Below are 26,795 nucleotides of genomic sequence, written 5' to 3'. Positions count from 1 at the left end.
ACTCATACCCACAGAGAATTCCATAAACATATTTTAAAAATTCATTTATTTGGGAGAGAGAAAAGAAGATTCCATCTGCTGGTTCACTTCTTATACGCCTACAACAGCCCTGAGGGAAATCAGTCCAGGACTCTGATGTGGGTGGCGGGAAGCCAATCACTTGAACCATCTCCACTGCTTCCCAGGGGTCCATGGGAGTCGGGAGCAGAACCTGCATAGGCATTCCGACTTGCATTATACCTCTCCTATAAATATGTCTAAAATAATACAGTAAACACATGGGCTGTGAATTGCCTAATTTGCCTAATATGAGTTAAACATAAGAATCATTGGATTTTCTTTGTGGTGTGATTTGGATTATAAATAGTACCAAAACAAAGAAACGGAGATTGCATGATACATCATATTTTTGTGTTGGGTAACTAAACAAGAATCCAAAAATACTCAGACTGATCTGAAAAAAAAAGAAAGAAAAAAAGAAACAGGAACTTGCTTTTATACATTCAGGACCAATTGTTATGTGAGAGAAGCTGCCATAATTTTTCTGGTGGTGACAGGCAGACATTTCTTCAAATTCTAAACCAATACAAACCTTGTAATTCCCTGGGAGGCCTGTCAGCACTGCTGATACAATCAATCACCCAGGATCACCTCCCAGCTTGGCTAATTCCATCTATTCCCACCTGATCTCCTGATGGCCTTCATTCACAGAAAACGAATAATTTGGCACAGAGAATTTGAAATCTAGAGTTTAATTTATATCCCTCCCAATGCAATTTATCAGTTGACTCATTTAGTAGCAAATGAGTCAAAGGACAGATAACCAGCTCTCACTGCTTTTCCTCCAAGGGCAAAAAACAATATATTTTGCTATTTTATACAATTTAGTAAGTTGGATAGCTTTAGTTTGCAATTTGACGTAACTAAATGCATAGCAAATAGGTATAAAATGCTATTATCCTCAAAATATGCTTATATTCCCCTGCTATTAAACCCACTGAATCCCTACAGCATTCTTTTCAGCTGAAAATTTTTGCCAAATAACTGTACACTTCAAAATTGGTAAATTTTATATCCTGTTAATAAAATCCTTAAAAACGAGTTAAGGATGACTTTTTTTTGATATCTGAAAAGAATTTTCCAGAATACTGCAAGCTCCATGAAAAGGCAGGCAGTTTATTTCAAAAAGAGTGATAAATATATTTATTTCTTTAAACTTGTAGAACAGTCACATCTATAAACCCATCAGAAATGGTCTGCAGCATTTTAAGTATTTTGTACTAAAACCTCCACTTGAAAAAAACAGTTAATTATTTTTAAGTGTTTATAACTTTGTAGCTAGTAAATGCAGTTACGGTTAAAATCACTTAGGTTTCTCTGTGAATGAACTGCCTTTGGTAAGACATTTGAAAGGAAAAATGTATTTCGTTAGTAACTGAGCTAAATCACAGATTTGTAGCTTTCTACTGCTCAAATCAATAGTATTCAACAAATAGGGATAGCACATATTATGTTTAAGTTCTACCTGTTTTTTGTTATTCTGTATTCTAATTATTTGTCTTAATGTCTTTTGACATTGTGCAAAAATGCCAAGGTAGTATTTAGCAAGAAGAAAATTTTGTCATGTGAAGAACAAAACTCTGATCCTCTTTGAGATAAATGAGCTACTTCATTCAAAGATTACCTGAAAATGTGAGATCAGAGTCTATCACTCTTGAGGTGATTTAGTTTTTAAGTAAGCAAAAGTGTGCCAGTGCTGCTGCTTTTTCATTTCTGTCTATGTATAAGTGTTAGAAAAGCCTGTCACGGCTGCCCCTTCCTTCAAAAGTTTCGAATTCCCAACTAACTTTATCTATACATGCAAATTGCTTGTGATTTTTCAAGAATAGCACTGTGATGAATATACCTAACTTAGGGTCAACGAATATGAGATGTAGTAATTAGTTTACATCTATCTTTTCTCCTATTAATCACAATTATTTTGTTCCAGAAACTACACTGTTGTTAATTCCAAAATCATCGTGGTCACAATCCGGCCTGAACCCAAAACGACAGATTCATTCCTGGAGATAGAACTAGCTCATTTGGCTAATGTAAGTACCGCCTTGTTAGCACTGAATTGTGTAAAAACTTAGTCTACGAAGAAAGTATACCATTTCTTTTGACTAATGAATCCAGCCTGAGTGTTTGAACTTTCATGACTGAAAATTAATTTATTGTGAAGATTTGTATACGTAGAAAAAGAGTATCATATTATTCTATGCTTTTGTTCATTGGATTGTCTTCAGTTTTTTTCAATACAATAGTTAATAAATCATTTATCATTATATGCACTTTGAGTGAGATCTGTGCTAGGCACTAAAGGAGACCAGGTGATTAATAACCTAACTTGCCATGTGGTGGACAAGACTAGATCTAAGATCATGTAGCAGTAGAAATTAAGAACATAGTTAAAAAGGAGATTAATTAACTCGGAAGAGGTGATAGTTGAGTGAGGTAGCATGTGATAGTACTAAGTAAGGGACAGAAAAGGTATATTGTCAGCTACTTATGTGCTCTGCTGGTTTAAATCAAATCTTCTATTACAGGCAAGGAAGGTGATGCCTGTGAAGATCTACCTGATTATATTTTGACATAGTCTAAATACATAGTCATTTATTAAAATAAGCCAATCTGCAGGAAACAAGTAAATATTTTTTAAATTTTATTTCTTCCACAGATTCTATATTGTTGACTTTTACACTAAAATAAACTTAAGTAAAATGATTAAGTCATTTTTCCAATTTTATATAGTTTGTGACATGGTAGAATTTATACTCATATTCTTTGGGCAACAAAACTTGCGTATTTCTTGCTATTGTATAATTACTGATTTCCCTAAGAAGTCAGTCTTCGTTTTATTTATTTTTTTAAAAAAAGGGTTAATCATCTTCCTTTTGAACTACTTTTTTACCTAAATGCCTCAGGCTTCCTAGACTGTTTAATGAAAGCTGCAAATCTTTCTGCAATAACTTTCAAACATTGTGGTTAATATTTAACTGCTTGGTCTTTTTCTACTTTTTCTGAAATGTTACCACACCGATTCAGTTTGACCTCGAGAATGTCTTCTTTATACAATATCTGCATCCTCAAAGCCAAAATCTCATCATTGCACAGAAAGCTAGGAAAATTCTAACATTCAAACATCTGCTTTTGAATAAGAAAGCTACATGTTTATGTCTTCAAATCGTTATGAAGATATTTATTTATTTGCTTGTTCTTTGTTTATCACAATAACATCTATAGAAATGCAAGCATTAGTGAAAAGTAGTTAAAGGCACTAATTTGCATACCAAAAGTTATGGAGGGACAGAAAAAACAAACTGTAAAACCTGTTTCTTGGGTAAAAAAAATTCTTCCACAATGCATATTCAGTAGACTTTTTTGAATAAAGTTAAACAGTATTTAGAATGTAAATAACATCCTAATTAAAGAAAACTTGTGACAAGTTGTATAAAAAGTAAACTCATTGATGTAATTGTCTCACTATTTTAATTGAATAAAACCATTTGATATAAATAGTTAAGCTTTGAGTCAAATCTTCCTCTTCTGGAAATTTTTTTTGTCAGCATATTTGAAAAAGAGGTAAACCATATATAAAAAATTACTTTCTACATATGGAAGACAGTATATTATCAATAAATGTCATTAAGCATCAGCTAGAAGTATGGTAATTAAAGTCGGCATACAAGAATGATAAAATAGTTATCACAAGTCAGTAATATAAATTTGTTGTTGGAAAGTATACATATTTTGTGTAAGTGAATTTATCAGGCTCCCAAAAGTATACTATCTCCAATGTAGAAGACCCAGCTTTAATGAAATGACAAATTCATTACCAAAAAGGGCAGAAGAAAAAACCTAGAAGCATTTGCAGTGTCCATCTGTGTCCATCCTCAGAAGCCTGTCCAATCACCAAACACACAATATAGCTTCTCAGCTTCTCTGAACTCCCTCTACTTTTGTAACTCTTAATTTAACTATTCAAAGGACAGAGTGACAGAGCAATGGAATGGAAAGGCTTGGGAGAGAGTCAAAAAAATCTTCCATTGATTGTTTACTCCGCTAATGACTACAATATCTGAGGTTGGTCCTATTATTTGAAACCAGGAGTCAGAAATTCTATCCTGGTCACCCCACAGGGTGGCAATAGCCCATCTTCTGTTGATTTCTTGTGCATGTTATCAGGAAGCTGGATAGGAAAAAGAGCAGCTAGGACTCCATTCAACACTCTCATATGGGATGATAGGGGGTGATCACTTCATCAGAAGCAGTTTAAAGCAGTGGGCCACAACTCTAACCCATACCTCTCTTTTAAATATGTATTGAACTACTGCCTGTGCAACACTTTATTATTCACTGAGGGAAGGGAGGTGTGACAAACACGTTGGCTGCATTAATGTGTTTTTCTTTATTTGAGAAATAGTAGACACACTGCCATCTGCTGAGTCATTCCTCAGATGTCTGAAATGAGCCAAGAATTTAATTCATGTTTCTCACATGGATGGCAGAGACCCAACTCTGGTTTCCACCTGCTCTGAGAGTGTGCATTAGCAGGAAGTGGGAACTGGAAGATGAGCCAGGCATGTGGATATGGGATTTGGGTATCCCATCCATTATCTTTTTTTTATTAGTTGATTTATTTAAAATCAGAATTATAGAGAGAAAGGGAGAGACAGAGAGGTGTAGATCTTTCATCTGCTGATTCGTTCATTCCCCAAGGGGTCACATCAGCCAGGATAGAGTCATGCCAAAGTAAGGAACCAGAAGTGGTATCCAGGCTTGTGTGAGGTTGGCAGCTACCCTCTGCAACTTTCCCTGGTCATTAGTAGCCAGGATTAGAAATGAAACAGCCACGATATAAATCTCAACCCTACAGATATCAGCATCACAGGGGGTGAATTCATCAGCTTTGTCAAAATACCAGCCTGCCATATTGGCATCTTAATTGCAACATCAAATATCTGTCCCAAATATTGTAATATTTGTTATCAGCCAAAAAGATAGGTTCTCTGTGTTTATATAACTGTATTTCCACTGATGCAATATTTTTAAAGCCTTTGATGATCTGTAACAGTCTAAGTGAAAGTGTTAAGAAAATATGGATTGTGAGTAATGAACTCTTAAATTTATAGGGATGAGCAAAAATCAAAGGTGAGCAACACAACACATCAAGTACAGCCACTGCCTGGGATACTGCCATCCCGTATGAGCCCTGATTTGTGTTCCAGCTGTTCCACTTCCAATCCAGCTGTCTGCTAGTGGCCTAGAAAAAGCAGAAGAGGATAGCCCAAGTATTGGGTTCCTGCAACCTGTATGGAAGACTTGGGTCATTTATTTAACTTGGTACTGCCCAAGCTGTGGTGACCACTTGGGGAATAAGTCAGTGGGTGGAATATCTCTGGTTTTTTTTCTCTCTCTCTCTCTCTGTAACCGTGATCTTAAAATAATTAAATAAGTATTTTTTCAAAGGAATAAGCTGAAGCTTTTTACGTATTCATGTATTTGTTTCGTATATGTGTATTCGTTATTATTTTATAAATAGAAATATTTTAGATATAGGATATCCTTCATATGAAACATGTTTTCTTTCACCTGTTTTCTTATATCTGCTGTACTTTTCTGAGCTCAGAAAAGAAAAATAATGAAATTACATCTGTTTTTATGCCATGTGAAGAAAAAGACTGAAAATTAGAAGTTATAGTGAGTCTAGGGAAAAGCTTGATAACATTTTCTAAATGAAATGTGCTCTTTCAGGAAGCTTTTTTACAAATAGCATTTACAACGTGTTAAAAATAATAAGGCCCATGGGAACTGGTTGGAATAGGTAATAGAATGTGCAGCCTTGCAATTCAAAATTGTGTTTAGCAAAGCCAATTGCAGATTTAAGCAGCTCCTGGCTCATTAGTGAGTTATACACTATTTTTAGCCCCACATTTCAAATTCATGTGTTCATTGTCAACAGCCAAGAGTTTGTGGTCTTTACTACTTAGGCATAGTCGTTATTTGCTGTGAATAATAACAATTTGCTTTTTTCCAGGAATTGAATTTTACATTTTATTATTTTTGGTTTCTTCAGATTGTGATGTATACTTATCAAAGTGTTAGATAGTATAATACTTACAGAGTTAATAATTTTAGTGGAAATGTTGTTGAGAACTAAATCAGTTCAAGCAAATCTGTGTGTATACACATATATATACACATACCTACTGTTTTTTTTGAGTTTGACAGTTTTGAACCTTAGGTGACTTTTCATGGTGGGTAATGTCCGTACTTAAAGAGAAGTTAAAAATTTTAAAACTACGTTTATTTATCTCATGTTTTTTGTCAACTTTTTGCAAGTCTGAAAATGTATTATTCTTTCAAATAAAAGTCTTCCTGTGCTTTCCATTTAGAATGGGAAGATGGATTGCTTCTTCACCTTTGGATAAAAAGCGGCGTGGCCAGCAATATAATTTTGTGTTTTGTTTCGAATTTTATCCTCTGGGAACAATTCTAATGTAAGGAGCAACTGCAATCTTTCAAAGTTGATAAAAAGCTATCAAGTGCAGTTTTAGTTTCTGGATTGGTCAGAAGTACAAAAGAGTCCATGGGAATTTGAGCTGTGGGCTTTGTATTTTCACTTGCTATCAAATTAAGAAATGTGATTCATGCATACAAACTATAATTAATCATGAACCACAGCCTTTTTAAATCACAGTGCAAATCAAAGTGGAATACTTTAATATAAGAATATGTGCTTGCTATCAATAGGGAAGCATAAGAAACAATGCATAGAGATCACATTCATCAGTGGATATTTTCTTGAGTATCAAGGGAGCATCACCTAAAGTGTTAAACATTTGGCAGGGGTATAAAATGTCCAGTCTACGTGTCTGTTTATGTCAACAAGGAGTATTTGTATCCCTTTATTCTTAAAATTGTTTTTCTAGCTTAGCTTTCATTAATTTAGAAAAGATTTCTGGTGTTTTGACTGCTTGGAGCTTTGAGAAATTTTTATGAGAGACTCTCAAAATGATAACTAGAGATTGATGACTGTGCCAACAGTTGAAATTGAGATAGAAATTGTTCTCCAGCTACAGTTGTTTCTTGGTTATATTGTAAATTCCTAAACTTGAATAAGCATGTTTCTCACATTTTAAACCCAGCCTATTTTTTTATTCACAGTATTTAACTGATATTTTTCAAGAAGATTTTTAGATAACTGTGGCACTGTTGGATCAAAAGTTTGCAAACTTATTCCGTAAATAATCAGAAAGTAAATATTTTAGGTACGGGGGCCACAGAGGTTTCTTTCACTTCCACTGAACTATGTTGTTACCAAGTGTTAGTAAACACAGGTAATGCATTTACAGATAGATGTATCTCTATTCCAATAAAACTTCTTTTACAAAAGTAGTTGTCAGCCAGGTTTGACCTGAGGGCTGTAGTTGCTTGCTACTTCCTGTGTGATGGGTAGAATAATATTCTTCCACAGTTAGCCCCAGAATATGTGAATATGCCGCCACATGTCCAAAAGGACTTTGGTATGATTATACATCAAAGGGGACCTAGGTATTAATGTTAAAAGGGGAACTTGTGTGATGTGACTAAGAGTAAGAATTTTTGAGAGGAAAATTATCCTGTATGATCTGAGTTGGTCAAAAAAAGATGCAGTGTAAGCACTCAGCCCGTGTCACTATCTAAAACTGAGTGAAGATGACTGTAAGTTCAGGGCTGCAAGCGCCTCAGAAGCTGCAAACAAGCCCTAGGCTCCAAGCAGGAAACAAAGATCTCTGTCTCAGTTCTGCAGCTGCAAGGAACTGTAAGGGTGATTCACCGCCGCTATTGCTGCTAGCAGCTCAGTCTGAACAGCACTCTGATTTCCACCTTGTGAAACCCACTCAGCTGAACTCACTGAATTGCTATCCTGTGGATATTGAGAAAACACATTTGTTCTATGCTTGTGTGTTTCTGTGTCTATGTCGATTTGTTACAGTAGCGATTGAAAACCAATACACCTTATATTGAAACACTACAAAATTAATTAATGATGGTGTTTGTATACATTAATAGTGCTGTTTTGAATCAGATACACGAGAATACTAATAATTTATTCAGTCAATGAGCAATCAGCACATTTTTCCCCCTCTGGTAATATCAGGGAATAAATAGACTTTATTATTATTTTTTTAATTTCAAAGTCAGACTTACAGTGAGATGTAGAGACAGAGATTTTACATGCCCTGGTCCACTGCCTATACGACTGTAACAGCCCAGGCTGGACCAGGACAGAGCCAGAGGCGTAAACTTTCACTTTGCTTCTGTTGGAGCATGGTCTCATCAGAAAATAAAGTGTACTGAAGTAAGTTCAAATTACATTTCTAAAATAATTTCATTTGGTTAATATGGGAATCAAAATTACTGTATAACACAAAATTAACTGAGTAGGTGCTGTTTCCTTGTGTTCCAATTAAGTAGCTGACAACTTCCTGGGAAGACCAACGTGACACAGATGATACTTATTCTGAATATCCTGGTAAAACAAGATGCTACCTTTTAAAAAAATTTTTAGTAGTTGTTTTATTTAAGTAAGGTGAACAAATTTCATGTATTTCGTATCACATATTTAACAACATAGTGATAGTTCCTATCCTACTCCCTCACCACTGTGTTCCCAACACCCAACTCTATCCTTACATAAATATATATATATACACACATATATACTTTAATTTTTTTACAATAACATAGTTCCAGTTACCTTCATAATCATTGGCTTAAAACTCCATTAGGTAAAGAACTCATCAAATAGCAAACAGGAGAAAAAACATTGTTTCTCAAGAATATAAACAACTGTTTCAAATAATAAACAGAGCTCCAAATACCAGTCTCACGCATGTAGCTTTTTTTGTACTCTGCTTATTAGTTACCACAGATCAAGGAAAACATATGACATTTGTCCTTTTGGGATTGGCTTATTTCACTAAGTATAATGGTTTCTAATTGCATCTGTTTTGTCAAAAAGACAGGACTTCATTCTTTTTATGGCTGTGTAGTATTCTAGAATGTATATAAGCCAAATTTTCTTTACCCAGTCATGTCCAGTCAAGGACATCTGGATTGATTCCTTAAATTTGAGGGGTGAATTCAAACAGATGACTCTCTTGTATCTGATCTCATTTTGTATTATCTAATCCAATTCTTCTTTTCTATCCCTTTGGTTTAACTGATTCTCAATGCGGTGCTCTCTATAGAATCTTTGTGCAGCCATAAATATATAAGAACATATATTTGTGCTAAAGAGTATCTTGACCATTAGATTTATGATAGCTGTACCCTCAAAAAACTAAGATTAATACACTTACCTTTTCTTTTACCATTGAAAATGCTAGAATGCATGGTATAGAACATACCAGACTTTGAGAAAAGGTTTGGAGAAGCATAATCACCAGATGTTTTCCTGTTGTTCAGCTACCTTTTTTTTTTTTTCAGCTATCTTGAGTGAACTACACTCTCATAGACTATGGCTTCTGAGCAACCAGAAAGTCAGTGTCCAAGTTTCTGGACAATGTGGCACAAAGAATCCTCCTGTGATACCTGACTGAGAGCAATGGAAATGTTAAAAGAGGATGAAGCCACTGCCCTCTTTCTGACCTTGGCAGGTTTTTCACTTTCTTGCATTACATCCGCAGGAAGTGAAATCTGATACATGAGCTCTGAGCCTTCAAAAGTTTAATTAAAAACAGAGCAGAGCTATTGCACCAACCTTTGAAGACCTCTCCTATTATGTATTTACTTACTGTTTCTTGCCCTTTTCACTCTTGTGAAGTTTGTGGGGGAAGGTGTTTGTTTGGCTCAGCCTTATATTATTATAGTGTCTCCAAAGACACTGGAATGGAACTGTTACCTAGATGATTTTTGCCCCAATTAGTAAAGGAATAGATGAACATGTTTTGATCATCTTTCTGTTTATTTCTTCAGACTTCCTGCTTTGTGAGAATAATTTGTCATAGTTGGATGGAAATTATTCTTTAGGAAAATTATTTAGAAGGGAGTTACAGAAGAAAAATGAATTTAATTTTGAATGTCTTCATTGAATTGTTTAATGTTAGAAAAGATGTACAAATCATCTTTTTTTTTAAATACAAAAGCAAAAGTTATGCAAACCAAAGGAAAAGGAAATTCCACCTGTATACGTTTGTGGGCGAAGCTGGTGATACACTCTGTTATTTTATATTGATGCTGAAATAGAGAAGGTGAAAATAGGAAATATACTTGGTAATTATATGTGGAGTATCTGAGGTGCTTAGGACATTCGTACTTGAAGCATTTCCTTCAAAATGAAAGAGTAGAAGTGTCTAACTCGTGTTCCTCTGTATTTTGAATAGAGTCAAAGAGGCAGGTTTACGATGGTGTTATTTTTATGAGAGGGTTCTTTTTTTATGTGTTTTTTACTTTCTGCCAAAAAAATGTGTTTTTCAACAATAGCATAACAATCTCAAAAGTTTTCAAATACATACATCTTTAATATTTTAAATGCCAGTTATACTGACAGCTTGGCATGTTAATCTCTTTAGCCCATCTGTCTCATTTACCTGACAATTTTTATTCTCTTAGTTCAACACATTTCTAAATGAAATTCTATGGATTCATCCACAACTTGCTTATTTTCCTGTTGTTCTTGTCATTGTATTTTTCTTGCTACTTTCTACTGGGTTCATGATTTCCTATTATTGAATTCTGTAAATTCCTCATAGCACATGTTGAGGCCAGATCCATTTGAGAAAAAGTATCTGAAAATCATGCCAAATATTTATAAGTTGTTTTGCCGCAGAAAGTTTTAGCCTTTGTTTTAGATCTTTAGAATTCATTCATCACTGGTTTTCAAGTTAAGTGTTTCATTTCACTTATGCTTTAAGTGACTAGTCTGTAGAGGTTATAAGATTCCTCTAATTTATTTCTGCAGTGTTTTTCTTAATTTTAAGTATGTAAATTTACTGACTTCAGCATGTAAATCTTCGTATTCATGGAAAATGTATTATTTCGACTTATTTCATCAAGTTGTTCTGGAGATGATTGTGACACAGTGAATTAAGTCGTTGCTTGCTAATACAAACATCCCATCATGGAATGCCAATTCAAACCCAGGTTCATCTGCTTCTTATGCAGCTGTGTGAGAAAGCATAGCATGATGAAACAAGGGCTTGTACCCTAACCGCTCGTTGGAGATCCAGAGAGAGTTTCTGGCTCCTGGCTTTGGTCTAATTATTGAAGCCATTTGAGGAATAGACCAGACCATGGGGAATTTATTCTTTCTCTCCCTCTCTCTCTCCGTTTGCTTTTATGCGTGTCTCCCTCTCTGTCATCCTGCCTTTAAAGTACATGAATAATTCTTTAAAGCTGCCCTAATTCCAATTTTCCATTAGCATTTTTATTTCTCTTCATATTGTCTAGTATTCAATAAATGCTCACAGAGTGGTACCTGTCCGCTTTGTACTTCACACAATTTGGGATAAGTGGTGCTTTTGGGGATCAATGATGATTTCATACAGATGGTACTTTGCTCTTAAAAGGATTAGCTATTTAGCCTACTGGTAAAAGTTTCACTTAAGGCATCAAGCATCCATATCCCTCTTTAGATGGAATTACATAGGTTTGATTTTTCTCTTCTGCCTGAGTCCAGCTTCTTTCCAGTATAAATTTAGCAGTCAGTAATAAATGCTCAAGTTGTGACATCTTGCCACACAAGTGGGAGGCTTGGCTTGAGTTCTCAGTTTCTGGATTAAATCTGACCAGTCCACACTGCTAATTGGCATTTGGTGATCAAACTTGGAGATGGAAGCTCTCTATTTCTGTCTTTGCTTCCCAAATAAATGAAACTTCTTCAAAAACAGATGTTCATAGAACAAACAAGCATGATATAGTAGCTAAGATGTAAGAAAGAAATAAAGCAAGGGATATAACTGGATGTTAACAAAGACATGGGACGATAGTGGAAAAAATATTTCTCATCTTTATACTTTTGTTTGAGATTTCTTTAGAGGAATAAAAAGGAAAGACATATTCGAGTAAGTTTTTATTATATTTCTTTTCTAGTAATGTTTTATTTTTCTATATTATGGAAATGTTAGAATATATACATTCATTACATATATTATACAACATGAACAATAATGGAGATATATTAAGATTATAGACAGTATCTCATACTGTTTATGTAGACAACATAGACAAATTCATTGAGTTAGAAAGTTACCTAGATATAGAGGCTCTGATATTAGCTGTACTTCATTTTTATATCCACTGGATACATACTCCCATAATCTTCATTATTATGCTCCAAAGACAATTTGTTGTCTATAAAGTGCTTTAAGATCCATTGAATAAAATGTAGATAGGTATAGAATAACTTATGACCCAGCATTTTTTTTTTAAAGATTTATTCATTTTTATTGGAAAGCCGGATATACAGAGAGGAGGAGAGACAGAGAGGAAGATCTTCCATCCGATGATGAGCCGCAACGGGCTGGTGCACCCCGCCAATCCGATGCCGGGAACCAGGAACCTCTTCCGGGTCTCCCACGTGGGTGCAGGGTCCCAAGGCATTGGGCCGTCCTCGACTGTTTTCCCAGGCCACAAGCAGGGAGCTGGATGGGAAGTGGAGCTGCCGGGACCAGAACCGGTGCCCATATGGGATCCCGCGGCGTGTTCAAGGCGAGGACTTTAGCTGCTAGGCCACGCCACCAGGCCCATGACCCAGCATTTTAGTCATGGTGAGGGATTACCAGAAAGCCATACATTTCTTGGGGAAAAAACAGGTAAAATTAGATCAGATCTCATTTGAATGCACTCATTTCTAATACATTCCTTCTACATTTGTTGAATATCCAAATGAATGGATTCTATAGGAAATGGGTGACAGCCTACTTCTGCCATAAAAATCTCTGATGCCTACAGGTCATTTGTCCCTTACTTGGTAAATTCTGAGTAGTGACATTTATGTGAACTTAGAATTATGTGTTGTTACATAAAAATTCCACTTGTGTGCTCCATATTTAGTTATATGGAACTATGACTATGTTTTTTCAGGGAAGTATGTGTTTTTTTTTTCCTCTGGGAATCTGTGCTAGAGATATTAATGCTTGATAGATAATATCATGAATACACAGTTCAAGGTACAATGGAGAATAATTCTGATGCCTTAATACTAATAGTAGTCAAATTTACCAGTGAAAGTGATTGGGCCTCATGTGATGGCTCAGTGGCTAAATCCTTACCTTGACCACACCAGTATTGCATACGGGTTCATATCCCGGCTGTTCTACTTCAGGTCTAGCTCCCTGCTTATGGCCTGGTAAAGCAGTAAATGATTGTCCTATGCCTTGGGACCATGCATGTGGGAGACTAAGAAGAAGCTCCTGGCTCCTGACTTTGGATCAGTTCAGTTCTGGGCATAGCAGCCACTTGGGAAGTCAACTGTGGATAGGATATTTTTTTTTTTCTCTGTATCTCTGAAACTTTAGGCTATAAGTGGCGACATACCTTTCACAAAACGCTGGCTTAGACTCCAAAACTTATTTTAATGCTAAGTCTACTCTAGTTCTCATCAAATGATTGAAAAGTATGAGGTGTAAGATTCCAGTCACAGCTTCCTGACACTAAGAGTATGTCTTGACCTACAGAATGGGTCCAGTGACCTCTTTTAGAGTTGTACTTTGAGTGTATTGGTTTATGCATTATCTTTTATCAATGACTTGGTTGGGTGAGAACATAGTTGACCGTGTTTATTTCCTGATTCTGTATTGATGCAAAGCTTATAAGAAATAATGAATGTTCGAGATGTGAAAATCATGATTTAAAAATACCTCTAAAGACTACAGATATGACTCATGTCTGTCAAGCTCGAGAACAGTCTACCAATATATCTATTGCTCTCTTGGTTGCATTGTTAGAACTGTACAGGCAGTAGTAACACAGTATTCAACAAAGGTGGCACACAGTGGATGATTTCCTGAAATACTCTATGAATATATGAAGCAGGAAGTGAATAATGTGGCAGATGAGAACTTCAAGTCTATACAACTATGTTTAATGGACAAGTGAAGATCCTACAGGAAAAGGAGAGAATCTGTATATATAGAGGAGGTGTATATGTGTCTAATTCAGGATGTTTCATTGTGATTATAAATATTAGTTATCTTCATCTTTTTAAGGAAAATAACACAGTTAAAATTTGAGAAAATCCAATGTGAAACTGAAAATCAAAATACGGAATCACAATATATAATAACTTTGCATTAATTTCTCATGAAAGTAAATGTTATGTTGTGACATTAGGACTAAATGTATTGTTTTCCCTCAATTTTGCATCATGGATCACTAAATCTGTAAGAAAGGAAATGCACATTTTTATGAAAAACAAATTAAGGTAGAAGCTTTAAAGCATCACATTGCAGGAGGACACCTACCATTCTGTTTGAATCACATATATTCCTCTGTATTATTGTATGCATTTAAGATCTATTTATTGAAACTGTCTATGCTTATTTTTAGGGTACTTTGAATCCCTATTGTGTGTTGTGGGACGACTCAAAAACGTAAGTGACAGATGTTTTCTTACATTAATTTGGGCAAAGTATTAAAAGCACATTAAATTATTTGAGCCACTTGCTAGTTAACAAGAATATAAGCCAATGGGATGTGAGTTACACTTAGAAAAGATTCTCCATTCTGGATCTACAGGACAGCATGATGAATGTATCTGTGTGTAATGATGTCATCAGGTTATGTCTCAAGACAGGATTGCATTATCTCATGTTTAATGCCCATTGCAGTGTGAATTCAATGAGGATTTCTCTAGAGCTCTAATATTTTAGAATTCTAGAAGCTTAAATGGAATTTCAACAGCTTCTCCATAATTTGGCTTAGCCTAGAAAAATAATGTAGCAGTCTCTCTGATCATACAACCAATGCATACTTTACATGACCTTGAATCTGTTATAGTTAGATGCAGTAGTTATATTTCTTCCAGATTGTTTTGTTATGAATAGACTGAGTAAAATTTATTTTTATATTTTATTATTTTAGACAAAAGAATACAATTTCAGGAAGAAAACCTTTCATGTATTTTTGTGCAAGTTATTTTTATGTCTCTAATCAAAAAAAAATCTTTACACCACAGACAGTTCTGAGACTTCCCGATCTAAAATAATAGGAAAAAAATAATAGTTAAGGCTTTGTCTCCTGCATTTTAAATACCTTTATAAGTTGAAAACTCTGCTTTGTTTTCATAGTGGAGTAGGGGGAAAGAAATCCAAAGCAAATAATAGATGTCCTGTCTGAGCGCCCAATTATGTTCTATACATCCTAAGAATTTTCTCAGTGTTCTTCAACCCAAACAGTATCTATATTTGAGGTTTTGTGTTGTTACTTCCAAAAATCTAGGAGAGGTATACCATTAGAATTGTTAGAAAAAGAGATAACCCCCTGGAAATTTGCTCAGTCCAAGGGAATTAATCTAATTTAAACCTCAGGTGTTTTTATGTGGGTGAGATATATGTAACACTAAATGTATTTTTGACTTATGCATTCTGGTGGTCCTAAGAATCTGATCTTCAGGTTTCCCAGGTGACTTTATTAATGCAACTTTATCTTTTATCTTTACTCTTGATGAATTTGAAAGACACAGAGTCAGAGTAAGAGGGGAACAGGAGAAAGGACGTGAAGATAGGGAGAGGGAGATTTTCTGTCTGCTGGCTTATTCCAAATGGCTGCAGTGGCTGGGGTTCAGTCACATCAAGCCAGAAATTCCATCCAGGTCTCTGACATTGGTAGAAAAGGCTCTAGCACTTCAACTGTCAATCTCTGCCTTCCCAGGCACTTTAGCAGTGAGCTGGATTAGAAGTAAAGCAATTAGGACTCAAAACTTCTGTTCTGATACAGAAAATCCATGGCAGTAAAATATCTGTAAGCTTTCGACTCTCCACAAATAGTCATAGAAGACTTTGGTAACATATTCTAAGGTGCTATTTAGTGTGTTTCGTAGCCAGAGAAATAAAATGCTACAAAATCCAATTTAAGCAGCAGCCTATGCCATTTTAACTCCTATTGCAGCACTTGTACATCTTGGTGAATAAAAATCAACTTTGACTTAGTTTCATTTTCATTTGTGGAGAAAATGAATTTCTGCATTGACCAACAGAAAGAAAGTGTTATTTACCTCAAAAGCCCTTTAGGATTACTAAAAGGACTCTTCAAAAAGAAACATTCCGCTGTTATATACCTCCTTATGGTTTCCTTTCACAGGGAGTATAAGGTGTTGAATTTAATTTACAAAGCTATTGGCATTTGAGGTCAACATTAACCTTAGGAATCAATCACACTCCACTCTCTCCAACATCTGCTGATAACAGTGACTCTGATCCATCACCAAGAACATGGGTAGCCTTACAAAATTCATTTTTTAAGTTGTCCTTGAAGGAAACTCTTGTGAAAGGGAAAGTAAGTGTATTGGCTTTCAAAGCAGATAATCTCAAGAGATCAGTATAGTTCATGCCTCCTTGATGTCCTGAAAAGCATTAAAAGAAAAGACTTTCTGTGACAGAACTTCTGTCCCGTAACACTTTTTACCACATTGTTTTATCATCAAAATGGATTTTCTGGGTCAATGTTAAACAATGAAGGTTATGACAAGTTTAATTTCTATTTCTTCTGTTTTAATTAGGTTAATATATATATATATAAATTTTATTGATGTGAAATAACTTTTGGTATAGTTCACCCAAAAATTAAAAAGCAAAGAGGTGGTGCTCCTTATTTTTATCCAGAAAAAAGAAAAATAAAAAAAGCTGGTTTAAGTGACTCTGCAGCAAGGAAGTTGAAATTAGAACTTTAACAATGGTGTAGTAAGTTTCTGTACTTTTTATTTCTTTGCTTCTTTTTTTAACCTATTTGAGAGGTCAGAACATGCAGAGACACGTTCGTAACCACCGGTTCACTCCACAAATGCCCAAAACCCAAGAGTCAGGAATTCAATAATTCAGTTGTCTCTTAAATGGGTAACAGGGACTGGTTTCTTGAGTCACCAGAACCACATATCATGGTGTGTGGAACCAGAAGCTAGAGCCAGGAATTAAATCCGTTCTGATTTGGGATACCAGAAATCCAACTGAACTCAACCACAAGGTTAAATACATGTCTTCCTTTTAAATCACATTAATTGCTAATTCAAAAAGCAACAAATGAGTATCCTTTACATGCAAACCGCTAACATACTGTCATGGTAAAAGGTATCATCACTGTTCGGGTCTCCACACGTACCTACATCTCCAAGGCCACTCTTTTTGTAACAGCTGACAGCCTCAATTTCCAAGTCAACATATTTCTTAGACATATTTTGTGTTTTATTTACTATCTATATTTCATGGCTTGTAGCTAATGCATTATATAGATACATTGTGTATGTTTATATATATGCATTTATATATCACTCTGGTATTATCTGTATTAATAGACGGTGATGTAACTTTCTTGCTCTTTGTGACACCTCATTGAATGTTCTCACAGCTTACATATCTGTTATTATTTACATCCGGTTGTTTTTGTCTGTCAGCATCATTTTTCTTTCTTATTCATCACTGAACTTAGTTTGTATAAATATGTTTACGCAATATGCATCCATCAAATTTCTTGGCTAATTTTTTTGCAACAATGAATGTTTGTGGATTTTTTCAAGTGTTATTCTTATTGAGGAATTGTCACCATCTTGATTTTGTATTATTGGTTTCTGAATATTTTAGCATTTAATAGGCATAATATTGTTAGGGATAATAAATTCAAACCTAGAATTCCACAGTTTATGACAGTTCTAGGCTCTGTTGCAAATAATGAATTGTATTTCTGAGGGTAATCCTCTAATAATTTCAAACAAAGCCATTTTATTTTACTCTCATTTAACACAATAGTTTTAGGCAATTGAAAATCACATTTTGATTCTGGTTTGGCTCCCTAATTGTCAGAATACCAAAAGTGCTTTATCATATAATAAATTCATAATGCAAATGGTGTTCACTTCAAAATAGGCTGAGATAACAGATATTATTTTTAAGATTTTTCTTTTAAAAATTGCCTACCAAATTATAATTTGAGTAATTGATAGATAATTTGAACCTTTTTTACACTACTCTAATTATGGATTTTGAATATTGGATCATGTATGGTGACGACATAGCCTGGAAATCTTGTAATCTCTCCTTTTAAATCATCCTGTAGTCTTTCTCTGTCAACTTTGTAATGTTATTCATCTGATATTGTTACATTTGAAAAAGATAATATTGGTTTTCAGCCAGTATTTCAAAGCTGCAATTGCCTAAGCTTCTCTTGCAGTTTATTAAGTATTATTTAAATGCTGCTGAGTCATTACATTAGTACATTTGTGATTTTATTGCCTAACTTTTGGTTGAAAGCCTAAGCCTTTTAGACATGGAGTTTTCTAGATTGCTGTATTTCAAATTGATTTTTTTAAATTGTGAGTAGTGTTAGTTACATCTTGACTGACTGTTGTATCTCAAAGTGAAATAGCTAAAATGATTTCTCTCCTTTGCTTACATTTTCCCCATTTCCTGACACCCAGAACCACATTTTCCTCTTTTTGTCATTCCATCCGGAGTCACCATCGCATTTAATTTATAATACAACTCTTGGAAAATATAAAACAAACCCAACAACTCTGCCTCACATTGGTGTAAACAGGTTTTTAATCATTGTCTTTACTCTCTGGATGATTGACAGATGTATGCATTAGAGCAATACAAAACTTATCCAGCCTAAGAAAGATCTGGTATATCTTAGGGATTCAAAGCAACTATTCAAAACGTTACTATTTGGATAGCTAGCTTTTCCTCTCCAAGGAATAACCACACAACACAATTATTATTATTATTATTATTATTATTTTCTCATTTTTAAAAATTATGTATTTATTTAACTTGGAAGAATTACACAAAGAGGGCCAAAGCCATGGGCTCAGTGACTAAATCCTTGCCTTGCAAGCACTGGGGTCTCAAATCAGTTCTAGTTTGTATCAGGGCTGCTCTACTTCCCAACCAGCACCCTGATTGTGGCCTGGGAGAACAGTAGGATGGCCCAAAGGCTTAGGACCTTGCACCATAAAGGAGATAGGGAAGAAGTTCTTGGCTCCTGACTTCATATGAACTAGCTGAGGGAAGATTTTTCTGTCTGTATCTCCTTTCTTCTGTAAATAAATAAATCTCTTTTTTTTTTTTCAAAAAATTTACAGAGAGAGAGAGAAAGAGAAAGGGAGAGACAGAGAGAGAGAGAGAATCTTCCATCTGCTATTTTACTCCCCCAAATGGCCACAATGGCTGCAGTAAGCCAAGCAGACACCAAGAGCCAAGAATTTCTTCCAGTTCTCTCTTGCCAATGCAGAAGCCCAAAGTTTTGGGCTAGCCCTCACTACTTCCCCAGGCCATAAACAGGAAGCTGAACTACAAGTATAGAAGCAGAGCAGCTGGAACTCAAACCATATGGGATGCCGGCCCTACAGATGGGTTGAGGATTAGTCTGGTAAGCCTCTACGCTGGCCTCTACAATTTTTTTAACTTGTTCAAATGGAGCTAGGCTTGGGTAAACCAACATAAAAAAAAAAGATTTTCTTGGTGTTTTAATAATGAGGGAAAAGATCAGGTAAGTCTTATTGAGAGAATGGAGTCTTTATAATAACTAAAACAGAAAATAGACCACAAATAACTAACCCTGTAAAGTAATAATATAATGACCTTACTGTATGCAGAGAACTTTAGAAATGTATTGTTCAGGTCCTTTTCTTGAATAGCAATAAAAAGAAACTATGTTACAAATATTAACTATGGTTATGATTCCAATAGGTCATAATTTCCAAATTTTCCAGTGAATCATTAATCAGACAGGCTCTAATAGCTTACTTACTTCAAAAGTTTTTTTCCTTTTTTTTTTTTGCACAAGTCGGTATGCTTAAAACATGTTAAAATGTGGTAGTATTTAACTGCAGCCAATACTTTGGAAAGAATTCACATGATCATATGACAGACATATGAGCTTTAGTTTTCTAAAACAGCATTGTTCATGTACACCTTGTAATATGTCAAATATATGCCCTAGGTGTCAACTTGCTACATTTTGTTGAATACTTCCTAATGATAATATGTTCTGTAATTGAAGTGGTTTGGCACTTTTGCCTCAGTTGCAATATTCAATCAGGCTAGATATAATTACAGAAGCAGCGTAGTTAAGTTTTTGGAGTTGACATTTAGACAATCAAGATTCAACTTTTTTTAGGTCTAGTAGTGAATTTTCTAATAATATGAAACTATACAATGCTTTTATCTTTATTATATTGACAAAGGTTAAAATAATGGGTTTTTACATTGTAAAAACATTAATCCTTCTTAATAAAAATGTATCTGATCTCAAGGAATGAAATACTACATAATAGTCAAAAATAATCATTCAAAACTTTGATCTAGTTATTTTTGTTATTGATGAGTTTTTTGCTCATGTTTTCAAAGCAACATTAGCATTTTTAAGAATACTACAGAGTAGACTTTTAGCATAAAGGTTGAGCTTCTGTTTGGGTCAAGTAACTGGATTCATATTCTGGTCTACGTTTGGCCCCAGCTTCCTGTGGAGGTACAGCAGTAATGAATCCTGCCTCCAGCATGCACAACCACACTGACTTCTGGGCTCTGCACCTCCTGCTGCACCCAGTCCTGGCCACAGTGGACATTTGAGGAGTGACCCAATGAATTAAAATGCTTTCTTGCTCTTTTTTTCTTTCTGTCTCTCTAAATATCTCTTTCTCCCCCCCCTTCCTTTCCTTTTATTTCCTTCCTCCATACTTCCCTCCCTCTCAAATATATACAATTAACAAAGTGTATGTTAATGTACTGCAAAAAAAACAATTAAATCTGAATTCTACTTAAAAAATCTATAGCAATACAGCCAAGGCTTCATTGGTAGAAAATAGAATGAAATTTTGTTTCCTTTTCCTTTACTGCCTTATAATATACTGTTACTATGTAAAAACTTGCAATATCTCACCATTGTGTGTTTTCTTGTAAAGTCATTACACTTCAACATGAACTCATTTCAACTTTCATTAGGAAAAATTTTTTAATCCCTTAAAGCATTTTAAAGTTTGTAGAAAGTTTAAAATTACATCATAGATTTAATAGTATTAAATCTTAAATGCCTATTTTCCTAAAGATGAATTCTGGAATTAGTGTATAAATGATACCTTTTTGCTGATAGTTTACATAATTGCCTCTAACCTTATTAACAAACCATTATGTCCATTAGCATGGGAAATAAAGTTCATGAAACATTGTATAATGTGCTCAAAAAGAATTCTGAGGGCAAACACTAGAAGTAAATTGGTGCCACATGTTTTATTCTTGTAACCTCTGCCTTGACCCTCTAATGCAGAGCTGGGCAATTGACAGCCTGTGGCACAATGCCTGTTTTCATCAATAAGTTTATCAGACACAGTCATGTTTTTTATGTATTTTCTGTAGCTGCCTCTGTGGGACAATTGCAGAGTTGAGTCCCAGTAAAAATATGTTCTCTAAAAATCCTAAATATTTACTGTCTAGACTTTTATTGGAAAAATATCATTCCTTGACCAAAGCAGCAATTTACTCCATTTTCCATTTATTGGCACACAGATAATTAATTTGTCATAGTTAGATGGGAATAAATAAATGAAAATGTTTACAAACATGGCCAAGAGTAGGGCTCTGAAGGGCAGAGAGACTTGATATCTCTATCAGTTCTGAGAAGTTCCCTCTCATTTTTTTCAAATATCGATTCACTCATTATTGCTTTTTCCTGAATTCACATTTAAGTTATTTTCTATGCTCACCAACATAACCTGCCATCCATATTTCTACTCTCAGTCCCTTTATATCCATTTTAATTCATCATTAAATTTAGTAATCCTCTCTTTTGCTTATCCTATTTTGTCATCCAGCATACTTCATTACTTAGTGCACTAAGTTATATCATGTTAATTACCCCTAACAAATATATTGGTCAGGATTCTTCAAAGGAAGGAAATGCATATTCCTCTGGAAATGATTCAGATTTGCCTTTGTTTAACCTTTGATAACTGAGTTGAATCTGGCGATTTCCTGGATCATCCAGATGATGTGACCCCACACTGAAAGTCCATCTGAGAACTATGTCATTGTCTCATTTTATCGCATGCATTAAAGCATGTCTAGCACCTTTCAAATATTTTATTCTTAAATTTTTTGGAAATAGGAAGTCTAATGAATGTGTTCTCACATCTATCACTCTTGAAAAATACACAAGTGTTCCACAGTGTGTCAGAATAGTATTTTCAAAGATAAAAATTTCACAGGTGGGTGAGTTAAGATGATGAGATTAAAGAATGCTGATGGAATTATGATTCCTTACGAAGGACTACACCATTGTAGCAAAATGGGAAAAATTTGTCGGGGGTGGGAGTTTGGGGGAGAATCCCAGTCTATGTGAAATTGTACCACATAATTCAAAAATTCAAAATAAAAATATTAAAAAAAACAGGAAAAAATGCCATTTAGTTCAACTGATGGTTTTATACTCTCTGGATTGACGTATTCCAAGCTTTCACTATTTTTTTATACAGTCCATATTTATTTAGTAATCACCCAATATAAGCAAAGTATCTCTTCAGGATTCATTTCTGCTTTCCCTGAATCACTTAATATTCTTATATTATTCTTCGTCTTTGGTTCCTGCTAGGTTTCCTCAAGAGTTTGGCCTTTCATTGCCTATTTTCTGCCAACTTTTCCACTCTCAGTCGTGCAATGCTTAAGAAATAGTAGACATAAATTATTAAATGAAATTAATATTTTCTGAAAACAAAACAGCTAGTGACTCTGGCCAACACAGATCTTCATTTATATAAAAGAAAACAAAACTTTTAAATTAAAAACTCTTATGTGTGAAAACAAGTCACTGAAGGGTTAGAATCTACTTATATTTGTTTTGTGTTTCTTCACTGAAATATTCAGTCTGCTACTTAGAAAGAAAAAGTTCATTTGGCTCACAGGTTTGGAGAATCTAACCTGAAACAGCACAGTGTGTCATGCCATGGTGGAGGCAATGGTTGAAATAAGTGCAAGAAGGACAAATAACATCTCCAGACAGAAAGCCAGATAGTAGGAAAGGCCTAGTTTCACTTTTACAACTATTTTCTCCCAAGAACTAACCAGGTCCCACTAGAAATACATGAATCTGCTTCAAGGGAGGACCCCTAATTGACCTCAGCACTCGCACTGACCTGTGTCTTTTCAAAGCTTCATCAACTCCCAATACTTTACTCTGACCCTATGGAGTAGGCTCCCAACACATAAACCTTTGCAAGAGTGCAGGGTAGTAAGACAAAAACATCTAAGCCATAGCATTACATTTTAATATTAATTTTCAAAATGGTATTAAAATTTGTGAATGAAACCTTTCTGACTATAAAGCATGTCTAAATCCAAAATATTGCCACTGATATCTAGATTACAGTTTCCTGTAATCAGTTATTTGTTGCTTGAACAATGATCTGGAAAGGCTATAACTTTTTAAGGATAAGTACTATTTTAGTGAAACTATGGCTCTCAGTTTGCCAGTTAAAGGTTACCTATTCGTTGTAATTAGGAAACCTAAACTTCAACTTTTTCACTATAAATAAAAGAAACTCGAAAATATCAAATCCCTCTAAGTGCCAGATTATTTAACAAATCAAAGTGGGTATAGTGTTGCTGATGTCATTGAGATGGCAGTATCTAAAACATGACAGGTGCTCAGGGAAGTGTTGAAAATACATTACTTTTTAGATTTGACATCAGATTATTTTATATTAAGGCAAACATATGATGTCTGACCTTTTGGGGTTGGTCCATTTCTTTTAGCGTCATGGTTTCCAGTCGGGCCCATTTGGTTACAAAGAAATGTATTTCATTTTTTTTAAAGATTTATTTTACTTTTTATTACAAAGTCAGATATACAGAGAGGAGGAGAGACAGAGAGGAAGATCTTCCGTCCGATGATTCACTCCCCAAGTGAGCTGCAACGGCCGGTGCTGTGCCAATCTGAAGCCAGGAACAGGAACCTCTTCCAGGTCTCCCACGCGGGCTCAGGGTCCCAAACCTTTGGGCCGTCCTCGACTGCTTTCCCAGGCCACAAGCAGGGAGCTGGATGGGAAGTGGAGCTGCCGGGATTAGAACTGGCACCCATATGGGATCCCGGGCGTTCAAGGCGAGGACTTTAGCCGCTAGGCCACGGTGCTGGGCCCCATTTTTTTAAATAGCTAAGATGTATTCCATAGAGTGAATGAACCATAGTTTCCTTATCCAATCCTCTGTTTTTTGGCATTCCGGTTGCTTCCATGTTTTTGTGATTATTGATTGTGCTGCTGTAAACATAGAGGTGCATGTTGCTTTCTCATGTAACAGGTCTTTAGGATATATTTCTAGAAGTGATATTGCTGGGTCACATGGTTAGGTGGATTTTCAGTTGCCTGAGTATTCTCCATACTGATTTCCATTGTGACTGCACCAGCCTGCAATCCCACCAGCAGTGGAGTAGGGTTCCTTTCTCACTGCACTCTCACCAGCAGGTTTTCTGTATGTGGGCTATTCTTATTGGAGTTAACTGATATTTCAGTGATGTTTTTATTTGAATTTCTCTTATTGTCACATTGATAACTTTATTACGAGTTTGACAACACAATGGAGATAAAGATTCATGATTTTTAAGGGTTTTTTTTTCTCAACCCATGGTGGACTGTACCTAAGGGGATGTGTAATGGAAGCATAGCAGAAATAAATATGTCCATAGGTAGAAACAGAGAGAAGTATGTCCTAGTGCATGCAGGGGATGGACTCACAGCAAAATGACAGATAATCTACATTGGTGGGAGACACCTCACAAAAGACAGCTATTGAAAGATGGGAGGGGAGAACAATGGGGAGTGTGAAGGGGGAGGGAAAACCCCAATGCCTGTTAAAGTGTGTCATAAAATAAAGAAGAATAAAAAAAGAAAATGCATTAATTGTCTAGTAGAGTGATTGGTTAGTAGGACAAGCAGAAAAGAACTATTCATGTTCTTTTATGAAACAATGAGCATCATTTATCTGGAAAAGTTAATTTTTGTTAATCATATACCTTGAGAAGGAGTTACTGAGTGGAAAGCAGGAAAAAAAAAGACCGAATGGAGACAAACTAGGAGATGGCAGCCAAGAGCATCTCTTGTGCATCTCTACCATGTGAGATAAATGCTCTGCCATTTCCCCGTCTATCCTGGTTGTACCTAATAGCTCAGGAGGTCATTGAAGTCAGTTTTCCAAGTATTTACTTAAACTAAATGTTCTAAAAGTCAATGATATCAAAACTGGGAATTCTTCCAGTGGTTATTTCCAATTTATGATGTTCTAAGGGCTCTGGGATAATTCCAGGAGCCCCTTTTGACAAGATTTTAAAATAATTGTTAAATATTATTGAGTAGAATACAGTATTAATAGCTACTAGAGCTGGCTGCTAAGGATAGAATCCTGGTGAATTCCCATTAATTTGCTAATGTCTATGATTTGTTTTACAAAAAATGCAGGCTTTAAATTGCTGAGATTTTATATTAGGTAATTTTAGAATCTTTTGTTTTTTAGTTACTTCAAAGACTCAGGCCAAAATTGTCCCTACTCATGCATTTTGTAAACAACAGACTGGACCATTCCTTAATATTTAATTTGCTATTTCTCATTTTGAACATCAGAACTGCCAACTTGTGCCATAATCAGCAACTGTTATATAAGTTTGGTGTTGGACACTATTACCAAGAATTTTGCTATATATTTGTTTTTTAATTGCTTTTATTATTTTTCAATAGAACAGTTAGATCTAGAGGTTCTCCCTTTTCCTTCCCCTTTTCCCTTCCCAGTATCCCATCCCACCTTTTTCACTGTATTATTACGGTAATATATTCCTTTAGTAACAGTCACAAGTTTAACATTATGCTATTTACATGTGTCATGACATTGAGGTACAGACAGAGAGGGAGAAAGTTTAGTATCATTCTTATTGAGGCATATTTAACTGTTTCATGGTAGTTTTCCTTTTACTCGGGAGTAAAAATGCATAGTGTAATATATTTTCACTTCCTGGAATGCTAGTCTCCATTATACAATTCATCTATGATAATATTTGTATAAACTTACTGCCCTATATATCTGTTTTTTAGTTTGCATGAAGGTTGCCTTGTGTCAAAGAAAATATATGATATTTGTTCTTTTGGGATTGGCTTATTTCACTGAGTGCAATGACCTCCAGTTTGGACCATTTGGTTGCAAATGGTGAAATTTCATTGTTTTAAATGGCTGATGTACTATGATTTCTTTATCCATTGCTTTTTTTTTTTAATGAGTATTTGGGTTGTTTCTATGTCTTCGTTAGTGTACATTGTGCTGCTATAAATTAAGGATTGCAGGTCTCGTTCTCATATGCAGATTTCATTTCCTTTGTATATATTCCAAGGAGTGGGATAGCTAGGTCATATGGTAGATGACTTTTCAGTTGTCTGAGAACTCTCCATACTGATTTCTATAGTGGCTACACTAGTATACACTCCCACCAATAGTGAAGTAAGGAACCTTTTTCCCCACATCCACATCGGAAGTTGTTGGATTTCTAAGTGCCAGCCACCCTCAGTGGAGTTAAGTGGAACCTCA

The 26,795-nt window shown here is 35.1% G+C and overlaps 1 protein-coding gene across 2 annotated transcripts in view; it reads left to right on the top strand.

Moving 5' to 3' along the window:
- Positions 1-26,795, top strand: part of ADGRB3 (adhesion G protein-coupled receptor B3) — a 726,224-nt gene that overhangs the window by 388,299 nt on the left and 311,130 nt on the right. For both annotated transcript variants that reach the window (XM_004580472.4, XM_004580473.3), the window contains 2 exons: positions 1,991-2,093; positions 14,578-14,621. In XM_004580472.4, coding sequence (XP_004580529.2) covers positions 1,991-2,093; positions 14,578-14,621 — 147 coding nt within the window. The remainder of the gene's footprint in view (positions 1-1,990; positions 2,094-14,577; positions 14,622-26,795) is intronic.

Source organism: Ochotona princeps, chromosome 1 (genome assembly GCF_030435755.1).
Source record: "Ochotona princeps isolate mOchPri1 chromosome 1, mOchPri1.hap1, whole genome shotgun sequence".
NCBI classification, from domain to species: Eukaryota; Metazoa; Chordata; class Mammalia; order Lagomorpha; family Ochotonidae; genus Ochotona; species Ochotona princeps.
Note: the sequence above shows the minus strand (reverse complement) of the source record. Positions and strands in the feature narration are given on the sequence as shown.